The sequence below is a fragment of the Empidonax traillii genome, unplaced genomic scaffold, assembly GCF_003031625.1.
Source record: "Empidonax traillii isolate 1590-97213 ecotype Southwest subspecies unplaced genomic scaffold, ASM303162v1 scaffold113:size1526484, whole genome shotgun sequence".
NCBI classification, from domain to species: Eukaryota; Metazoa; Chordata; class Aves; order Passeriformes; family Tyrannidae; genus Empidonax; species Empidonax traillii.
The window spans coordinates 1,162,998-1,185,491 of NW_020955306.1; the positions used below are offsets into that span (position 1 = coordinate 1,162,998).

The 22,494-nt window shown below is 35.7% G+C and overlaps 1 protein-coding gene across 1 annotated transcript in view; it reads left to right on the forward strand.

Moving 5' to 3' along the window:
- DOK6 (docking protein 6) overlaps positions 1-22,494 on the forward strand; it is a 240,685-nt gene that overhangs the window by 112,166 nt on the left and 106,025 nt on the right. Inside the window, exon 3 of the mRNA XM_027882863.1 lies at positions 3,910-4,024. Coding sequence (XP_027738664.1) covers positions 3,910-4,024 — 115 coding nt within the window. The remainder of the gene's footprint in view (positions 1-3,909; positions 4,025-22,494) is intronic.

Below are 22,494 nucleotides of genomic sequence, written 5' to 3' on the forward strand. Positions count from 1 at the left end.
TTACATGTGTAATGGCACAGTAAATTTTCCCTTTTTTTTTTTTCTACTGATACAATGGTCTAAGTAGTTTCAAAATGCTATTTTGTTGTTGTGAAGAACAGCCATTGTAATACCAGAGGGAGCAGATTTTGGTATAATATTCCTTCCTTAAAAAAAAATAGAATTACCTAATGTACCATTCATAAAAAAGGAGGACTTTTAATATAATTTTTCAACTTTATTAGTATTTTAAAACCCTCTTAAAGTCTGCAAAGAGATGTTTTAAATTATTTCAAAGCAGTTCTGATTTTTTATGGGTTTTTTTTGTCTTTTTGGTAACTTTGATATTTTTCTCCATTTAAAAGGGTTTATTGCTTTATATGTTTTTAAAAAATTATAGATAAAATTTAAGACAGAGCTTTAAAAATCCCCGAGATAAAGCAGTCTGGTTTCCAAGGCATAGTTCATTTTTTCCTTCATACAAAATAATCTAAATTCTCAGGTGTTTATTTTTTAATTGCAAGTGTTCAGCAAGTAGAGAAGTGACTCATGTTTCACTGACATTAAACCCAGAATTCAGAATTTGATTAACTTAATTCTCTCTAGCAATGGGAGGATAGACTTTCACAATCTTGACTCTGTTTTTCTGCTCTGATTGTGGAGGGAAGCATACAGTAAATTTTAAAAGATGAATATGGAAGCAAATATTCATCTCTATTTGATATTAAAAATTACATAAGCAATAGAAATACTGAGGGGCTTATTTGATAATATGGCCCCTCTTGTAGTTAGAGTCAGCTTGTGTTCCTGAAATGTTAACTGCTGGGGTCTCTTTCTGTCAGCCTGCCTGATTTGCCCAACAGATAAACATAAAACTGCTCCTTCAGCTTGTGTATGCTTTGGTGTACACAAGCCAGCAACATGCTCTTTCTGCAAAGGAAGATAATAGTATCCTGCACTGCTTTAGGAGAAGTGTTGACAGAAGGTTGAGGGAGGTGATCCTGACCCACTACTCTGCTCTGGTGTGGCCACACCTGGAGTACTGGTTCCAGTTCTGGTCTCCTAATATCAAAGAAGCATGGACATAGTGGAGAGAGTACAACAAAGGGTCAAAGAAAGGATGAGGAGACTGGACTGAAGGTTCTCATCTGTTAGGAAAGGCTGAGAAAGCTGAGACTGTTTAGCCTGAACATGAGAAGGCTCTTTCGTTATATGCTTATTAATGAGAATATTCTCTACACTCCAAGTATTTATAGAAGACAGAACCGGGATCTTTTCACTGATGCCCAGTGACAGGACCAGAGGCAGTGAGCATAAACTGAAATGCAGGTTTCCTCTGATTATCATGAATCACTGAACAAGCACTGATACAGATTGCCTAGGAAGGTTTCTGAGTGTGACTCACCTTGGAAATACTAAAAAATCATTTGGATGTGGTCCCAAGCAGTTAGTTCTAGGTAGTCCTGCATGAGCAGGGTGGCTGGACCAGATGACCTACAGAGTTTCCTTTCAACCTCAGCCATTGTGTGAATCTATGAAATGTGCTGCTTTCTCAGTTATGATGGGACTGAGTACTAAAGCTCCGTTACTTTTTTTCTCTTTTCTTTTTATCTGTTAGGTTGCCAAGTGAAATTAGTTATTTTTCCTAAAATGCATGTAAATTCCCTATATTCTCAGAATGTTTTAATGACAATTAAAATAAAATTATTTCTTTTGGCTCTTGTAAAACAAAGCATTTCAATGGAAAGATAAAATTTTTAAATAATTTTTTCAGCTCGCAGAAATATTTTGTCCACCCATGTTAAAGCATTAAAGCATTTGACAAGAAAATAGATATCTCACAGTATCTATATCACGATAGTTTCAGAGAGGTCCATTTTTGTGGATTGTTACACACAAAAGGAATATGACTGCTGTGTGAAACTATGAGTGGCTCAAAAAACCTTGACTTAAAGAAAGAAAGTAAAAGTTAGAGAATTTGGAAGATGCAATTCATATAACTTTGCCTGTCACATTGGAGTTATAAGAAGTTTTGTGCTGTCTAGGAAGGCATTATTATTCCAGAGACAAAGGAAAATTAAAATGGATCCCCTGCGATGGCACAGGCTTGTGATGGGCAGGCTGGGAACAGGCCTGTCAGTATAGCCGTGGATCTTGTTGCCTCAGCTAGTAAAGCTCCATGGGCAGTGTGAACAGAACCATGGGCAGTCAATAAAGGGAATGATTATCCCCCTCAGTTCAGCATACATTAGACAGTATTTACAGAACCTCATCTGGTTTTGGCCCACCTGTTACAATAAAGATGACAAATTGGTGTAAGTTTTGCTGAAGGCTGTCAAGATAGACTCTAGATCAGTCTTCAGTTCTAATCTCAAGTTCATCATTAGCACATACACTTTCCATTTCATGCTTGTCTCAGTTTCTTCTGCTGGCTTCTTGATGCCTCTCACTGCTCATCTGCTATAAATATTATTTGAAATATCTTTGCCCCAACAAGTTGCATTTCTTTACTGCACCATATAACATTTCTGTTGCCTTAAAAACATTCCTTCCTGCCTATGAGAAGGAATGGTAGACCTGTATACTGGGAGCATAAGAATTTCAAAGCAAAACAAAAAAACCTGCACCTACATGCAGTCCATTTTTTCCCTAGTCATAGATGGCCAGACTCATATGGATGACATTTTTTTAGAAATTAATTGTGCCTGAGGCAAATCTCCTGCCCGAATAAACCAAATATAAACACATAAATTTTACCTAGAGTTCCAAGAAACTGAGAAAAAGATTTTATAATATGAGATGTTAAGCAGATTAATATCAACTGTGCCATCAGCTCTGGTTTTAATAACATATTTTTCCTCCATTTGTATTAATTGTAGTTATCTACTTGCATCAAAAAAAATGGAAATAGATTGAATTTTTTATGCTGTAAATTTGCTGGAAGGGTATTTTTTTGTAGATAAGCATTTCAGATATTTAGAAAATAAAATAAAACTTTGAGTTCTTTTGAGGATGACTGTTACACTTTAAAGACAGATGAGGATCTATTCTTACAAATGTAGTGATACTATTTGACAGATTAATTGAGTTACTGCACTTAACTAATAAAACACTGTTAGGCTTTCTATTTGATGTAGTTTCTGAAACTGATCCAAGTTGTATGAATATAGAAATTGAAAAATAGATTGCAGAAAATCATAAGGCTGACTTGATGTCATTGTAAATTATGATTCCAAGTAGGACTTTATTAGAGAAATAGACCATTCCCTTTTTAATACATTATATTTTACAGAAAGTGATGCAACTTTAGATTCTACCTATTTATGTGTTTTTATCAATTAAAAAGGTTATAAACATAAAGACGCTTAGACCGTGTTGAGGTTTAGGAATGTTATTGCCCTATTTAGTTCTCCCACCAAGGCTTAAAACCACAGTGCGGTTCACTCACTCCCCCCTTCCCTTCCCCCTTCCTGGTCTGAAAGGGTGAAGTTGAGATTTGAAGGCACAAAAGGTGCAAATCACGGGTTGAGATAAGAACAACTGACTGGAAACAATGATGAGATAGGAAAACTAACAGTAACAGCAACAATATTAATAACCAAATATGCAAGGCTAAGAAACAATTTACATGGAAAGCCCGTGACAAATATGGACCAGCTCTTCTTCCCCAACAGACTTTCTCTCCATTGGAATGAATGCCCTTCTCCTGGGACGCAAGAGTCCCTTACTCCCGCCCCTGGCAATATGGTATGGAATAATATCCAGGCCTTAACCAAGACCCTCTCCCAGGTTCTGTAAAAAATTAACTCTCACCTGACAGAAACCAAGATGGGGGGAAAAACTGTTTATAGTAAAAATGGAGCAGTTAAGGTTAATGTTTTTATTTGGACTATTTATACACTGGTCTAAAATACTTTTCTTCATTTTAAGGTAACTGAGCTACACAATATCAAAAACATAACCAGATTGCCTCGAGAGACAAAGAAGCATGCAGTGGCAATTATCTTTCATGATGAGACATCAAAGACATTTGCGTGTGAGTCAGGTAAGCAATTGGTACTGCATCTCTAGCTTGAAGAAATCAAGTTACATGTCAAAGTCTGGCTCGGGTGAATTAACTTAGAATGCCAGATAGAAATCCTTAGCTTAAAAAAATTTGTGGTAAACTAAAACTTTACAGTTTGGGATCTAGGTGTTTTAGGGTTTGATAGGGGGATTTTTATTATATGTTGAGAGGTGTTTGGGTGTTACAGAGCTCTTTCTTCCATTATTTATCTTTGACTGCATGCAGATGGCCTAAAGACTGGAGATTTTCAGTTAAAGTAGTAAAACTGATTGAAAAATAAAATGTTATTAAGTCAAGATGTGAAACATTCTTTTTTAAAGAAGTTTTGCTATAGGCACTTACTAAACTAATAATTATCATACCATTGCAAATAAGAGGTAAATACCAGCTCAAACCTCAGGATATTGTAAAGGAGGGTGTGGTTTGAACAGCTACATAGCATAATGAATGAGTCGAGAACAAGACTTGGACTTTATGGTACTACATAATGGCAGGTAGTTACTTGCAAGACACTGAACATTGCAGGATTAAAGTGCACTATTTTCTTGTTTGAAAATACAATTGCACACCTCTGTATCCTAGGGTATATTTTAATGGGGAAAAAAGTTTTTAAAAATAATGGGACTTTTCTTATGGTAAACTTTTTTTTTTCTTAGTGTCATATTAGAAAGGCATTTTAAAAGTTACATCTATATTACTATATATATTTTTTAAAAATATATATATTTGTAAAATTAAGTGTATTGTGAAAGGCCTAGAGGGGAAGCCATATGAGGAGTGACTGAGATCACTTGGCTCGTTCGGTCTGGAGAGGAGGAGACTGAGGGAAGACCTCATTGCAGTATTCAAAATCCTCATGAAGGGAAATGAAGGGGCAGGCACTGATCTCTTCTGTCTGGCAACCAGTGACAGGACCTGAGGGCAGAGCATGAAGCTGTGTCAGGGATATCAAGAAAAGGTTCTTCACCCAGAGGGTGGTTGGGCACTGGAACAGGCTCCCTAGGGAAGTGGTCACAGCACGAAGCCTGCCAGAGTTCAAAAAGAGTTTGGACAATGTTCTTAGGAACATGGTGTGATTCCTTGGGTGTCCTGTGCAAGGCCAGCAGCTGGACTCAGTGGTCCTGATGAGTCCTTTCCAACTCAGCATATTCTATGATTCTATGATATTTTTATTTCTGTTGTGTAGAATTAATAATTATAATATGATTAATAATTGAATAAAAATATTTTAATAGATTCCAACAACACCAAAATCAGTTCTGTGGAAACTTTTCCATTTGCCTACACAGGCATTCCCTTTGCTTTCTAATGAAAAGATCTTGTTCTTCCCCTAGAATTACTATGGTTCAGATATATTTGAAAAGAGTGACAGTGAATCATAACTTCAAACTTCTTTCACCAAAGAAGGGGGAAACCTAAGGAAGTCAGCATGTCTGGCCAACTTTTCCCTTTCTTCTGTAACAAACATGATGCAACTCCTTAACCTTGAACCCAGTTGTATATACAAGTCACATGTGCCTTAGTGTGCTAACAGGATGCCAATATGAGATGCCCTTCTTTAAGTAAGGTGTGCTCTGTACAAAGGTGTGTTTTGAGTGGACAGAGCCTTGGGTGAAGTGGTGGGCCAGTGGAGAGCTTTTGGGCAGCGATCAAATTTCAGACCAAGACAGGTGATATTGTAGTAGATGCCTGCTCTAGGCTTTCTCATCAACAGGAGAAGACGCATCACGGAATCAGAATCAAAGAATCAACCGGGTTGGAAAAGACCTCCAAGATGGACAAGTCCAGTTAAAGTGTTCTTAAGGGAGGTGGAAAAAGCCTCAGTCCCAGTCACTGGTATTCTTGAGTGACTTTAACCACAGCAGTAACTGCTGGCAGACCAATAAGCCTGAACACAGGCAATCCAGATTTCTGGAACAGATTTAAGACAATTTCTTGATACACTTGATCAGTAATATGATGAGGGGAGATGTTTGTTCAGGGATGTGCTTGGAAGGATCCTGTGGATCTTCGAAGGACAAAGAAGCCCTTAGCCTCTTCCATAGCCCCAAAATTAGTAGAACACAGGATGGATAAAGGCACTATAAAGTAGACTGAAAATAGATTGGGCTCAAAAACGCCAAACTTACAGCCAATAGATGGTGGACCCCTGAGGGATCAGTGCTGGGAGCAGTATTATTCCATATCTTCATTGACAACCTGGATGATGAGATGGAGAGTACTCTCAACAAGTTTGCAAGTCACACCAGATTGGGGTGACCCAAACTGGGAAGGGAGGGCTGCTGTCAGAAGGACTTGGACAGGCTGGAGAAGTGGGCTGACAGAAACCTTATGAAGTTCAGCAATAGCAAATGAAAGCTCTTGCCCCTGGGTTGTGGTAGTTCCAGTCACAAGGCACTCTTGGGGCCTACTGTACGGAAAGCAGCTCTGCAGAAAAGCTCTGGGGTCGTAGTGGACAACATACCCTGAACAACATTAGTAAGGGTGTTGACAGCAGGTACAGAAAAGTGATCTTTCCCTTCTATTCAGCACTTGTAAGACCACATCTGGACTCCTATGTCCAAGTTTTGTGCTTTTAGCACAAGAATATTGACATACAGGAGTGAACCCAGTTGAGGGCCACCAAGAGTCAGGGTCAGCAGTACATGATGTTCGAAGAGAGACTGAGAGCTGTTCAACCTGGAGAGGAAACAACTTCAGAGGATCTTACTGGTTCCTACAACTCCCTGATCTGACAATGCAGAGAAGATGAAGCTACAGAAGTGTCAGATGCTTTGCTGTTTCTGAAAGACTACAAATCTCAGCTGTGGGTATAGTGGAGTTTCAATCAGCGTCCCTTTCCCCTTGCCTTCAGTTTATCTAAACAGTATAAGCCATATCAAATCTATCAGATGAGAGAGATACAGTGTTTTGTTTCAGTAATATATGACTCTCTTGAACTCCAAATCTTTGTGTGTTCTGAACTAGGAGAATATGGTGTAAAACAAATTTATTTGCCAGGTCATTTCCACAATGAATTCTATCTTCTTAAAAGGAACTGTTACCATTTTTACTGTTGCTGAAATGTGCCAAGTACTTAACTTTCCTCCATGAAACTTATCAAAGTTTAAGGGATATTTAGAGAACTGCTTGTTATTTAAAACATTTTTTTTTCTTTGCATGTTTAGTGGCAGTGGTTCATACAGGAAAGTAAGTAGACTTTAACAGCCTCAGGATTTATAGTAGTGTACAGGCAATGGGGTTTATTTTGGCAAATCAGGCCACTTCTTTGGTTAACACAATAATAACTTCACTCTATTAATACCTCTTCTTTCACATGGCTTCAGTGGGCAGAGAACATTCAAGTGGTTTTGACTCAAGTCAGAAATCTTCTAGAATCATAACTGGTTGACCTTGAATATTTTAGGACCCTAAAGTTTCATAATGTGAACATTTTTTCACCGTGAAATCTCTGAATACACAGAAGCAGATACCTTGTTTCCTATTGTCGTGATTTCCAGAGGCAGATGGAATGACAGTGAAACTGAACCCATTGCAAAAAGTTTGCTGAGGATAGAATCTGTAATTCCTTGGAGACAGAGAGTTGGTTTTATATGGGGACTGAATAATGTGAGGTAGGAGTTTTGTCAGCACTGTACCAGGAAATGATTTAAAATAACAGTATCATTTTGGTTTTGATAGTATGAGCTGATATCATTCCCTCTGTGCAGTCTTAAAATCTAGGAAGCAGCACATTTTTCTGGCACATAGCTTTCTTAATTGTGGAATTAAGCACAACAAAATACTATTCTGTTTTAAAATAGGTCTCTAAAGTTGCAGAACACTTTGGTTCTCCCCAGAAAGCCTGAGAGCAGCGATACTAGCCCACTGGGTGTGCTGTCTCAGAGCCTGTGTTTTTTTCCTAAGTTCCTGCAGCTTTTAGTCCCTCAGCTTGCCTTATTGGCTTCAAGGCAGCTACTGGCAAGTCTGAGCCCTGGGTGGGCTGTAGCCTCTATATTTCCATTAGGATTTCAGCAATTTAGTCATCTGATGTGCATCTAATTGTTGTTAATCTTCATTTGCTAAAGAAAACATTCTATAGAAAAACAAAAATCCTCCATATGCTTTTATTATCATCTAGCTGTTACCATCCCTACCACCAGTGCTCCCAACATCTACAACAGCTGTAAAAATCTGTTCAATTCTGAAATCCTACTGAAATATTTTGAAGAACAAACCAGTCTCCAATATTACTGTTCCCTGAGTAAAAGCATGGGTCAACAAGTCTTTACAGAAAATTATCCCACCTCAGGAAGAAAAGGAAGCTTCTTGCTGTCACTTTATTTAGTTCTGGCATCTACTCTAGTGGGCAGAAACTTGTGACTTTGGTGATTAACAAGCAACATTTTTAAATTTTCTGTTACCATGAGGATTGTTTCAGTGGAAGTAAACTAATGAGAAGTCATGGCTGATCAACTTACAGGAAAAGTAGTCTATAACTCAGTGAACTTCAGACAGACTCTGAAGAGTGGGAATTCTTCTTCAGACCAAGAGAAACTACTGCTATCTTAGCAAGGAATATGGTACAGGCCTCAATTTCAGCCTCCCGGAAAATCATGTGAAAGTTATTGACATTAAGGGAATATTTATAAATTTATTTTTATCAAGAATCATAAAATTATGTGTTGCTTCAGAAACAGGGTAGTGCAGAACTTTCAGGTTGCTAGCACATTGAGTCTTGAGAGAGAATTAAATGTTGCCAAACATATAAAAAGATTAAGGGGAGGGACAGAATACTGTGAAGAAAATGGAAACTGGGGAATTGAGCATACTTACTCCAGCATATTAACAGTTTAAAGATATTACTGTTGTCTTTTAAATACATAAAGGAGGAAAAAAGAAGAAAGTTTTTAAGATATAAAGTAACCTTATCACAAGAACAAATACAGAATATATGCCCAGTATCATTCTATGTTCCTGTGGCAATTCTAACAGCAGAAATAACATAGACTGAAAATTAGAGTAAAATTTCTAGGAGTTAAAACAGTAGGGTTCCACACAACCTCAAAGAAATCCTTTCCCTTTCCCATATGATTTATTTTCTGCACTTTACAGTGTATTATCAAGCAAATAGAGAAGTTCTTTTACCTCTGGGTTCTAGCTACTGATGTTTGAGGTGCTGTCTTTCCTTGGTAACTTTGTTAAAAAAATTTGTTGGGATGGGTTTTGTTTGTTTGGCCTTTTTTTGATATTGTTGTTGGAGTTTTTTTTTAAGGTAGGTTTACTGTCATTTTTTGTATAGTTATAGCCATGCTCAGATGCATGTATCTGTTAAGAAGCAATTCTTTCTGCAAGCCTCATACCTATAATGTGACTGTAAGACAAGTGTCTGGACTGAGACAGGTGTTCTGAAATGCCCTTTAAACTCTAACAAAACTTGTAGATATGATGCAGTGAGCAATGATGGCTTTGCAGGACCAACAATAAAATGAAATTGGTGGACATGAGTACTGATTAAAGCTAGAAGTTTATGATGCTATTATGGAAGCCAGTAGCATGATGAGGATTGTGCCTAGATAATAGCTAGCTTTCAAGGAGTGATGTTTCTGGGTTGCACTAGTCAGTGACAGACCATATAGGGCCTTGATTTTTCCCTTACTAGCAAAATATAAATTTTGATATAAATCCCTGGTTATTTTATGCTTAGTGGACCCACCAGCACAGGTTTGTGTAAAATCTTTTTTGATTTCTAAATGACAGAATGTGAGGAAAACCAATGAACTTGTAAACCTATTGATTAAAAAAAAAAAATAGGGAGGTTGAAAATAGTATGAAGACAGAGTTAAAAGAGAAAACAGATTAGGGCTGAAAGGTGATTTCAGTGATCTGAGTGCAGAATGAGTTGTAACATGAGCGGAAAATCACAGATCAGTGTTAAAACTGTAGCTGTTAAACAAATGGATTCTGATTCCCCAAGATTCTGATATTTTTCTGTCTTCGGTACAATACCCCACTCTGTATAGAAGTAGATTAATTGAAGGGCTTTCTTTTCTTTCTTTCCAGGCATGCATGAACTGAAATTCCAAAGTCATTACAGCCAAGAAACATCTTAATGATCTTTAAAAGGCTATCTTTAAAAGGCTGTACTTTGACATTCCCTTAAAATTTTCCCTATTCAAGTCCAGGGGAAAATAAAATTGGGTTATTGCAAAATGTCTATCAGCTACTCTATTTGAAACTTCTGGTTTAGGGATTTATCCATTCTTGTGGTTGTTTTGGCTCAATCCACCATTTTTATTTCTTGAATATCTTTCTGCTGTGATGGTTACTTTGATAAGACTCTTTTATACATCTATGACATAAACAGCCTTTTTCTTCTGTATTCTTATACTTTAGAGCTTTTACTTACTGAAGTCAAACTGTGATAAGTAAGTCTTGTTATAACACTGCAAAAAAAGTTTTACTTTGTTGAAATTGAAGGATTGTTGGTGTCAAGTGGCCGTGTGTTCAGCAATGTGAGGGGTTTTTTTTAGTGTTGTACATTTTTTTTATCTGTTTTCACCATTTTTTGGTGTTGCTTTCTTTTCTTAAAAAAATAAAATTACAATTCTGCTATAATTTGAAAAGGCACAAATTCAGTTAATTTTTTGTACTGAAAAAGCTTTTGGGCTATTGGCAAATTACTACTGATTATGAGTTGTGCTTTTCTTCTTGATAGTTTTCACAAGCAAAAGCATTATGTGCTGAAAGAATTTGACAGATGTCAGTGGAATATTAGATGTAATTCATATTACTCTGTCCTTTGGCAGCTAAGAAGCCTGGAGGTTTTCGATTAAAATTATAGTGAAACATTAAGTCTTTGAGATGAAGCATCAGTGAACATACTTGCTGTTATTACTAACAATACAAATGGCTACATAAGCTTTAAAAATAACCAGAATAAAGTTCCCATTTTTGCTGTTAGTTTTGTGAGTTTGAAGCTCCAAAATCGTAGAGGTAGTGGAAGTGAAGAACAACTTCCCAAATACTGTTTGGGTACTGGAAACAAGAATAAAAATTTCATCGTTTGGATGCAGAAAAATAAAAAGAATAATAGTTGAAACTATTCTGAAACATGGTATATTTCTTTGTTAAGGTGTCAGGGATTGTTCTAATAAATTTTATGACCATGGCTTTTCTGCTTTCTGGTTTTGGTTATTTTATATATATATATATATATATTGAAGGAACCTGCCCTTTGTGTACAGCATATGGCTCACTGGAGATCAGATACATGTTCTCCCTTCTACACATGCCACAATGTTTGAGATCCAAAAAAGAGTGAAAAGAAAGGCATCGAATGAAGTTAAATATGTTGCTTAGAATTCTTACATTCTCTCTTTTTTATCATAATATTTGAAATACTATCCACTTTCAGGGCAAAGTTCAGTCTGAGTCGTGGTAATAAATGTTAAAGTCTAAGATTAACATTTAGAATATATATTCTTTTGTTCTGGACAAATAGTTCCCTTTTCATTAATCATGACTTTTAGTTTCTTTTTCTTTTTTTTTCATTTTGCCTATAAGTATGCATCTCTGTCCTAACTTTAACATTTATAAGTTAGAAATATTGGATTTTTCCTCTCATTTCTCATAGTTGGTTGCCTGTTGATCCTCATTTTTCTTAGTTATCTGTTTGAACTACATTGTTAAAATTTTCTGACATACGTTGATAATAGGTATTACTAGCAAATGGAATGAATGCAGAAAATTATACTCCATCTTCATACCTATTTATGTAAAAGGTTCTGTGCTATTGCTTTCCATCATTTCCAGCCACTTCTAGGTTATTAATTGACTGAAGACTTAGGTCTAAAATTAATTAGCATTTTAAAAAATATTTGGGGAAGACAAACTCCTTTTTTTTTTTTTTTTTCATTAGAATAGCCAGATGCTAAATTTGAAAACAGTAGACACACAAAATGGTCACCATCCTTTCAGCACTTCTTCCAGGTAGTTTCCTGAGCTGAGAATGCTGTTGCATTCTTAGTTTGTAGGGCAAATGTAGGACAACAAGGAAATAAATTCCAGACAAGCACATACAGGTGCAGTGACAAAATAAGTAGGCAATCTGTAACATTTCTAAATGCAGAAACTGGAAAATGTGAACTTGCTTGGAGACTGCAATATGGGAAACTCTAAATTTAAACCATTGAAAGTCAAAAAGTTGAGGGCTGATATTTTTTTTCCTTCCCTAAATTTTCCTTGTGGTGTATATTGCAGGGGTGATAGGGATTCAGTTGCCTTTGCTGTTTACATACTGTAAACTTGTCTGGAGACTCTTTAACGATGTCTAACATAGTGGATCTAGATAGGATCTCTCCAAGGTATTTGAAAAGTCATGGCAGCCAGGTGAAGTCCCAGGTGACTGAAAAAGAAAAAAAGGAAATATTGTACTCATCTTTAGAAAAGGTAGAGGGGAAGACCCTGGGAACTACTGACCTGTCAACCTAGATGATCTTTAAGGTCCCTTCCAACCCAAGCTATGCTGTGATTCTAAGTAGAGAAGTTCAGCCCTATTCTTTCTTCCTGGACAACTATATTGAAGCGTAGACACTTTAAGCGCTTTCCTTAACACAGTTGTACTTGAAGAAATTGAAATTTATATGAAATATAAACTGTTCCCATGGGAACAGAAGTCAAACAAGATAGCTAAGATAATAGTGAATCATCCATTTTAGAGTGTATGTAGAACTCCTCAAGAGTAAAAGAGTTGAAAAAAATCTTCCTGGTTGCAGAAACTGAGGAACTTCAGAAGAAAAAGAGAGGAAAGCAAGGAGATTTCAGGTTCATCTGATAGATGGTGTGAGGTCAGCACCATCTTGAGTATTGAATTTAGACATACTAGGAGAATATGAATCTCAAAGCCTCTGCCCTAGAAATTCAGCGTACGGTTACCTTTCCCAATAAGCACAGAGTGGAGGTAGGTTAGTGATGGTGAAATCTAGGATTTCAGGCATATGGAATTGTTTGTTGGATGTCAGCAGAAAGTTTCTTAATTGCTCACTTGTTTCTTTGGGTTTTGTTTTTGTGGAGAGTTTCTTTGTAAGCTGTTTCTTTGTGAGCTGAACTTCGTAGTATCTGCAAGCTCTATGTTCTATTCTACAGCAAAGTTTGTATTAGTGTGATGGCACAAACAGACTAAAATAGTCTAATATTTGGCTACCAAAAAAAAAAAGTTTTTCTTATCCTCTGCCTGTTTACCTTAAACTGAAATATATAAAATAACATGCTGTGCATCTCTATACAAGAAGATTTCTTTCTAATCTCATTTTGACATTCTTAGTTTTGTGATAAAAGTACTGTGCCATAAATATCTTCTGGTCCTGTGAAACAAAAATAGAGAGATACTGTGTTATCCTTTACATAGCTCAAGGCATAAATTGATTAAATTAAGTTAGAATAATTTTTAATCATATTACAAGTGTGAAAGTCCAAATCTACTTCTTATCATGTAAACACATTTTATTGGAAGGTAAGGCAATAAGGCACTACCTTTTTTATCTGCCTACATGCTCTCTACACCTTATTTTTAAAAATATTGGCCTGCTCTGCACTGCCAAAAGGCATTCACATGCAATAATCAAAGTATTACTGAAAAACACTGGAGAATCTTGATGAGTTTTATACATAGTATTTCCTCATATTTTTAGTTGTTATGAGCAGTTTGCAGAAGAGGGACTGGAAATGCAACTTCATTAACTGGATGAAAGATGAATGTGTCAAAGTCTGTTACTTGTAAGAAGCATGAAATATTAAAAAAAGTATATGCAAAATAGAGAAACGTTTCTCTTGCTTTCTCTTCATCCACTTATTTCGGGTCTTGCTAGATTCTTGTATTCTTTAGCCCTACCTGGACATTCGTCACTGATCTTGCATAGTTGTCTTTCCATTCTACCTGAGAAGAGATGAACTATTTTCTGAAGCAGGAGTATGTCCATGCCCCATGCCATCTTCCTCCTGAAAAAAAAACCCTGCTGATTAAAATTGCTGCATATTTTGTATGATGCAGAAACCAAACCCTCTCCAGGCTTGTTTTTTAATGCACTCTTGCATACAGAAGTCATGCTATGAAACAACACATTGTGCCTGAAAAGGGTGACATTTACAAGCAAATTTAATGTTTCCATTTTGAAATTACCTTTTAAACATCCATGTTACTAAACACTCCAGTGTACTAAACAAATTAATTTCTTTTTTTCTTTCAACAATATAAAAGGTTTGGGGGTTTTCTAAAAGACTTTGTGACATTGTTACTGTGCTTAAAGATTGATTTTTCAGCATACTGTTTAGGTTCTTTGGCATCTTACATTCATTTTATGATGGTGATGATCATAGAAGTGAACCCTTAATAGCCACCGCATTTGGAATGATGTTCAGATTGGCATTTAGACCATTCTAACCAATCAAATTTCATTATCAAAAAGTACAGAACAATGTTTGATAAGTCTTGGGAAGCCTCTCTGTCCTAAGGAAGTATAAGTTATACCTACTAGTAGGTATATATGTTTATTATTGTATATATGTAAATCATTCCTACAATCATAGAATTATTAAAGCTGGAAAAGACCTCTAAGATCATCGAGTCCAGTGATTAACCCAGAACCCCTGTATTCACCGCTAAACATATTCTCAAATGCCACATTCTCATTTCTTTTGAACACTTCCAGGCAGGGTGATTCCAGTGAAGAAATTTGTCATTATATCTAATCTAAATGGTGCAAGTTGAGGCCATTTCATGGTAGATTGTGTCTATTCTGTTTAGGTTTTTTGAACATAATTAAAAGAAACTAAAGTATATCAGGAGTACTAAGATTGAAAAGAAAATGGCATAGCAGTATGTTGTTGAAATGAGAACAAAAACCTGTCTTTTCTGTCTTGGTCAGTCTGCCCCGAGCATTATGCATGTGGTAGTCTTTAAGTGAATATTATGTTATAAGGGCCTCTGCTGTGGTAGGTACATTGGAAGAGAAGTGAACGAGACTCAGTGTTTTAAGTATTTTTTTGTAAACCTAGGAGAAATGGATTCAATTTCTTTCACAGGCTGATACTTTCTAGCACCCAGCACTACAAAATCTAATAGTATGGTTTCAAATCTATTACTTCCTATGTTCTAAAGATTGCAATTTAAAAATAGATTTTTAAAATATTCTTGTAGGAAGGAAATTCAAGCAAGATGTTTTCCTTCAAAATTCAGGCAAGACTCCAGAGACTGATTATTGTAGTGTAGTTATTCTTCCCATCTTATAGGCTTCTGACCCTCATCAGCGTGATACAACTGCACTTGATGCTGAAGTCATGAATTCTTCAGCAGCCTGCCAGGCAGGCAGGCAGGCAGTGAGATGGGTTGATTTCTGACAATGCATTTAGGTCTTGATACATCTGCATTTAGTCAGAAAAGTCCCTCTAGGAATAGCAAATTATGGAGCAAATCATCCCTGTTGTGAGATTTATCCCTTAAAACTGTGCAGAAAAGTTACCACTATGTTAAGGTACGACATCAGCAAAGGGTTTCATTGTTTGATGAGGACATTGAATAAAGAATTATTGTTTTGGTTATGTCTTCATATCTAGATGCAACCAGTCTTGGCTGCTAGCCATCTCTAGTCTGCAAATTGTGCAACTTTATGTTAGGAAAGGATCACATCTGTGCAAATTACCCATTCTTCTCATCTGGTTTGCAGTAGAGTCAATGCTCTTACCAGGAAACATGATGATACACCTACAAGGAGGCAAGGCAGGTTCAATGACAATATTCAGACTTTATTGTTAGGTAAAAGAAATCTGCACCACCTGTGGTTCCAACATTCATATTCAGAACAAGGAGAATATGTGTTGTAGTGAGTTGACCTTGGCTAGCCGAGAGGTCTCCACTAAGCATCTCTCTCACTTGTCCTACTCAGAAGGACAGGGGGAGAAGATACAATGAAAAGTTTGTGAGTCAAGGTAAGGACAGGGACAGTGTTCATGAAGTACCGAAACAGGCAAAACAGACTTGTCTTGGGCTACCTAGTAAGAGTAGGATAGTGAGAAGCAAAGAAAAAAATCTTTCTTTCTTCTTTCCTTTCTCCCTCCCTCCCTCCCTCCCTCTCTTTCTTCCTTCCTTCCTTCCTTCCTTCCTTCCTTCCTTCCTTCCTTCCTTCCTTCCTTCCTTCCTTCCTTCCTTCCTTCCTTCCTTCCTTCCTTCCTTCCTTCCTTCCTTTTTTTCCCCACTTCCTTCTTAATTTTTCCCCACTTTAAAATTTCTTTAAACATAACAGAAGATACAATTTCTTAACTCATACCTATTGTGTTTGGGTGAGTTTCTACTTCCTTTCCTTTTGGTATTAGTGTAATACCCTATTCGCTCTCCACAAGTTTGGTAAAACTGGAATGGAATCCAGGTATCAGCTGAGACAAAAAGGCTTCTGATCATCTATATGGAATATAGGTCAAATCCTCTGAGATTTGTGAATATGTATCACCCTGTAAAATTACATGATTTCTGCAGTTCCTGACCTCTCCTGAGAATAGTATACATTTAGTCACAGTACAAAAATCATGACGTTAATTTATAGATTGAGTTTGGAGTATTGACAAATGATGTATGGCTGGCTGAGCCTAGGCATGGTTCAACAAATAACATGATAATTTACTGTTCCAAACCTGAAACATCCAATCTATTTTTCATTTTCTGTCACTGCTCAGGTTGCATTACATTTGGCTACTTATGGTATGTTATGGGACTGCTGACAGGTTAACTGTTTCAAGACTTGAAACACTTTTATCAGTGAATGAAAACAAGCTGAGAAAACTAGTATGTGTAAAAGAGCAAAGAAAGGTCTGTGTGCTACTAATGTGTACTTGATCATGTATTGCACATTGTGCACATTCAAAAAAAGCCAAAGAAAAACAAAGCAAACTGAAAATAAGTATTTAATGTTCGTTGCCCATCCATCTTCATAATGTTTTGAGAGGTTGGTACAAGTCTTCTGCCAATATGAATATTGCTATAAGCAGTAACACAGCCTGGGGGGCTGTTGAACAATCAGAATAACCCCTTCAATGAGAGTAATTGGTAAAGCTTATATATTTGCATTTCACTGCTCGCTAGTGCTGAGAACCAAAGCAATTCTTAAAGGATGAACCATGTGTTGGGCTACTACAGCTATGTAGTGATAGGCAAAGACAAGATTTTTTGTGTCTCTTGACCACATGTTCTTGTGAGATCTTTCTTGAGTTACCCCAGCTTTTATACCTGCAGAGCAAAGTTACTTCATGCATTATCACAGCCCACTCAGGTTTTTAATCTCTCTTCCACTATTTCATGAGAAAACATATTGAACTGTGATATATCTTTAAGAACATAAGTAAATAAATTTTAGGTAGTAATAATTCTATATTTCAATAATTCAAATTTGTCACTTTTCCTGTGTATTTGAAAAGACTACCACAGATATGGTAGGTATGCAGATGAATCACAAATACACCAGTTATCAGATACTTCATCTACTAACTAGTGTATTCCCAGACAGCTGACATTCCTTTTTACAGTAACTGATGATCCTGTGTCAAAGTTCCAAGCAAGTCAGCATTAAATTTCTCAAAGAGAGGACTTGGCCTTTTCCCTGGTAAATATATAAAAATTATTTCCTGAATTAATTTTACTGTCTGAGTAGTTCTTCTATCACTTTGGAATATTCAGCCATAAATACACTGGAGATATTATTTTAAATAAGGAAATTCAGTCTAACACCAAGAAGCAAATTGTGCTTCAGATGTCCAAAGAAGCTTAATTAAACAGACAAACAAACAAACACCCAAAAACACAACAACAAAAAAAACCCAAACCAAACCAAACCAACAAAAAAACCCCACACTTAATCAGTCATAATCATTGCTCCTCTTTATGTAGTTTTAAAGTAGTGAGGTTTTAAAAAGTGCCCCAAAGTGCGCTGCTTTTCTTCAAATCACTATGACAGTCATTGTAATTCAGTCTTCTCTGTGTGAAGAGGAGGAATAAAGGAGGAAAATATGAATGTATTTTCTGTAATTACAGTTCAAGTACATTCATTCGATGTTTTCATAACCAATACAGATAAATTAACCTGTTTACTCTAAAAAAGCTTTGGTTTTTTTCCAATTTCTTTCCTAAAGCATGACTGCTTTTAAAGTTTTAGTTTAAGCAATTTCAACTGCTTCCAATTGCTGCTAAATCTGCTTTGCTAGTTAGTGTGAGGTTAAAACTGAAATTAATCAGTGGAAAAAAACGAGAGAAGCTGTTGACTGCAAGTTGCCTTTTAGCATTTAGTCATTTAGTTAACTGTTTCTCGATTTTAATTTGTTTTCAAACTTAGAAAATAGTGTATTAATGTGAAAATAAGGTGTTAATGATGACAAATATATTAATTTTCTCCCTCCTGCTGAAACAGCTACAATCGGTAGGAACAGCTTATATAAAAATAGAGAAAATTTATGTTCTTATTTGAGAACTTTTTTGCATTTTGCTTTAGATTCAGTTTTTTATCAATTTATAAATGTTCCAGAAAACAGAATAAACAACATATTAGGTTTGAAATTTGCAAGTATTTGTTGGATCAAACTTGCAATGCTGTTCAATAGGTTTTGATGATCACTGAGTCTGACAGTCACTCCATTCTTTCAAGCAAATTCAGGGTTGCTTCATTAGATGGAGTTTTTGTCAAAATTCAACTTGACCACTCACTCATTTCAGTTCTTACACATGTCATAGAGAAGTCGGAATCAACAATTCTGTTCATAAAAGTAATGCAAGTACTTCCAAAGCATATTAATGCATTCCTGTAGTGTTCTGGCATGTGTTAGGTGTTAAAGATTTATATTCAGTAAAATCCATACAACATGTACTAGTCTTCTGATGTCGTATGAAGATTATAGCCTTACTTTGAAGTGAAATCTCCACATTAATTAGAATCATGAGGAATCTTGGTCTGCTTCTAAATGATAGAACACTAGATCCATTTACTTTCTGAAAAGCTGTAGGTTTTGAAAATGTGGAACATTTCTTGTTTTTTCCATGTTTGTATCTGTATTGGGACTCACTTTTGCAATTAATTTTTTGAAAGTTTGAAGCAACATAAAATTTCTAGTGATTCCCATGAGACTATAATTTTATTGGATAGCATTAAATAGTGATTAGCTTGCATTTTTATGATCATGTAAGACAAAGCTGAAAGACTAATCTCAGATTCCTTATTTGTTTTTAAAAGCGAAACCTTTCCTTAAAAATGTTTGTAGTTCTGAAGTTAAAATACATACAAAGTATTTTTATTTTTTATGGGATCTTATTAACTGGTCTATGATGAAGAATCTTTTTTTCTAAACTAGACACATATAAAAATAATTCTGAATTTAGGAGAAGATTGTAAACCTATTGGCTAACAGAAAAATTAAGCAAACTAGAATTAATGAAAGGGAAGACAGAACCAAGTCCATCAGCAAGGTGACTATTTAATTTCCAGGTAAGAACAATGTCTCACTAATATAAATTTTCTTTGTTTCATAAATGGGATGTACTTTGTAAAGGGTCCCCCTAAGATAGCTCTTTGAACTGCTGTTGGAAAACAGTCAACTCCATTTCAGAATGGTATTTGCTCAGTGACAGTATGAATTTGGTTGTCTCATTAGAAAGTTATTCATAGGCCATGTTTCTCAGAAGCTTAGCATTTGGTTTCAGTTTCAAGGGGAAAAAAAATCCTGTATTATATTCCGTTAATAAAACATGAAATCAATATTACATCTGTTACTGATAATTTTGACTGGACCTCAAAATTGAAATAATCAAATTACAGAATTTGCTGTGGGCATATAAAATGAATATAATAAATATAAAATGAAAGAAAATTTGAATGTACTAATGGATAAGCAGCTAGATAGTTAAACTAACCTGTCTAGGCAACACAGATATGGTTTAGCTATGTTCCTATAAACATCATTCCAGTAAGAATGACAAAACGTCTCACTGTGTAGCTTCTGCTTTATATTCCAAACTTCAATGATATTACCATGGTAAGTTTACTTGAATGTGTCAGGAGGTTAGCCTAAACCTTGCTGTAGCTTGCAATCTCCTCACTGAAAAAATAAGGGAATTAAATAGGAAGTCTGACATTTATCTCTGCTCTTCGCTGTAGTGATGGAAGTGAATTAATGCAGGAAACTCAAAAAGCTAAGGTAATTTCAAAATATTTCTACTCAGGGACAGTGCAAATCTTTTTCAAGTGTAGTACAATGTCCACAACATCTATGTGATGTGGGATGCAGTGCTCCCAGCATATGTCACTAGATATAGCAACACTTTCTGTTAATAAATGCTGCCCTTGCTGCTAGTACTCATCAGCAGTAAAGTAGAAATCAGCGTTATTCAGATATGCTTGTAACTTCTCTATTTTATGTTTATCTAACAGTAATTCCATGGTGTACTGAGTATAACTAGTTTTCTTCTCAAATGGCACTTCATACAGACAGTCATACCTTTTTTCTGGGAAAGAGTTTATGTGTCTGTAGAAATATGATTTAGATGAAAATTTAGTTTACTATGGTTAAGAACCAACTGAGAAGAAACTCCAAGAATCCTATCTCTCATTAACTAGTCCTTCAAATGCAATACCCTGCTATGCATTTCTTGATATCTGAAGATTTCCTTGGATTCATATTCTATCAGTAAGTGTCATTTTTGTTAAAGTGTAGACAAGGGTATAATAAAAATCAATAGTGTAAGACAACAGTCTGAGTGAAAAGATGTCTAAGGGATTATTTTTAAAACCTGTGATTAAGTAGAGGAATATGTGAACAGGAAGAAGTTGGAAGGAGAGTTGTATGTTCTTGCATGGGATAATGTCAAACTACTTTACAGGCAGTTTATAACTGTGTGCATGCTAAATTAAGAAAATAGTGGTAGCCCATGAATTAGGAGGTTCTAAATAATTGTGTTTTTTTTAAGGTTTTCACACTTATAATTTTAACCTCCTTTGTGAATCAAATTGTTCACAGAATGTCAAAAAGTTGTATGGATGCTGATGAAGATTATCATGAATTCTGAAGAAATAAATATTTTCTTTAATGACAGTCTTAAAGAGAAACTACAAATTGATAACTTGAAGTAATGCATATGTAAAAAACCTTCATTCAGATTTGAGTTTTTGTACATATAAGGATTATACATGTATCTGTTGATGTAAACTTTGGGCTTCATGAGGGATCAAATTGAGGGAATAAATGAAGATGTCAATTTTTCTGGCATAAACAAAAAAGGTTTCTCTCTTTCTAGCTCAGTAAAGCACTACTTCTCCAAAATTTCTCTGTCATTTGTATAACAATTTTTTTTGTTATTCATACTTCATTCTATTCTGTTGCACTTCTAGTTTTGGACATGGAAACTGATTCACTGATTCTGTGAGTAATCAAGATTCTCTGCAAAGGCATATTTTAGGGATTATTGTGAAAATGTAAAGAATTATAATTGTTTGTCCTTAATTCAGGGGGAAAAAAAAAAGAGGAGAGAATTATGCATATAGTTCCTTTTGTTGTTTGGTTTCTGTTATGATCTCGTGGTAACACTGTGATCAGGAAAAAAACCCTGATGTTTTATTCATTTGTTTATGACTAATTAATAAACCCCTGGTGACCTTAACATGTCACAAAATCAAGAGAGGGGTTTTTACATTTTTAAGGTCATGGAACTTAGCAGTAGCCACTCAGAGCAGAAGGGGGAGCAGCATCCAAGTCAACCATTTTCTCATTTAAAATCGTTAATGCAGAAAATAGGAAAAGCATATGGCAGCATATATATTGTATTTTTGTCCATTAGTTGAGTGTGCTGACGGTGCCAAATAAGTCCTTTTTAAATGACAGTGATCAATTTTCTCATGCCTACTCTTAAAAACCCATCTTTCTGTATAATTGGTTTTCTAGATTGGTGTCTCCATTATAAGATATAAGCCATGGATTTGAATTTAGCTTAAGTCATGAGAGATTGGGATCTTTTACCTAGAGTCTCAGTAAGGAATACGAAAGACTAGTCTTTACTAGTGTATGACTCCAGCTCTTCCATAAAGGAAAGGGCATCCATCCCCTGCCCTCTAATTCTGTGTGTGCTTATAAATCAGTTCACAAGAAAGCTGTTAGTGGGCAACTGATCACCAGCTTCATCTTCAGATAGGGCTTCTCACTGTAATCAGCACCTCTGATTTACAAACCTAAATCCTAATCTTTTGCCACAGTTCTTGCTTTATATGGTTCAAATATTAAATTTAAACAGCTCATTCTGATTTGTTTACCCTTAAATAAAGATGAAAGATTTGAAATAAAAAACTTTCATCATTGAGTCTCCAGTTAACATACCTTAAGCCATCATTCAGCAGAGTTCTTGAAGTTTCAAATGATTTAATCTTGCTATGTTCTGTAAGATTTCATTC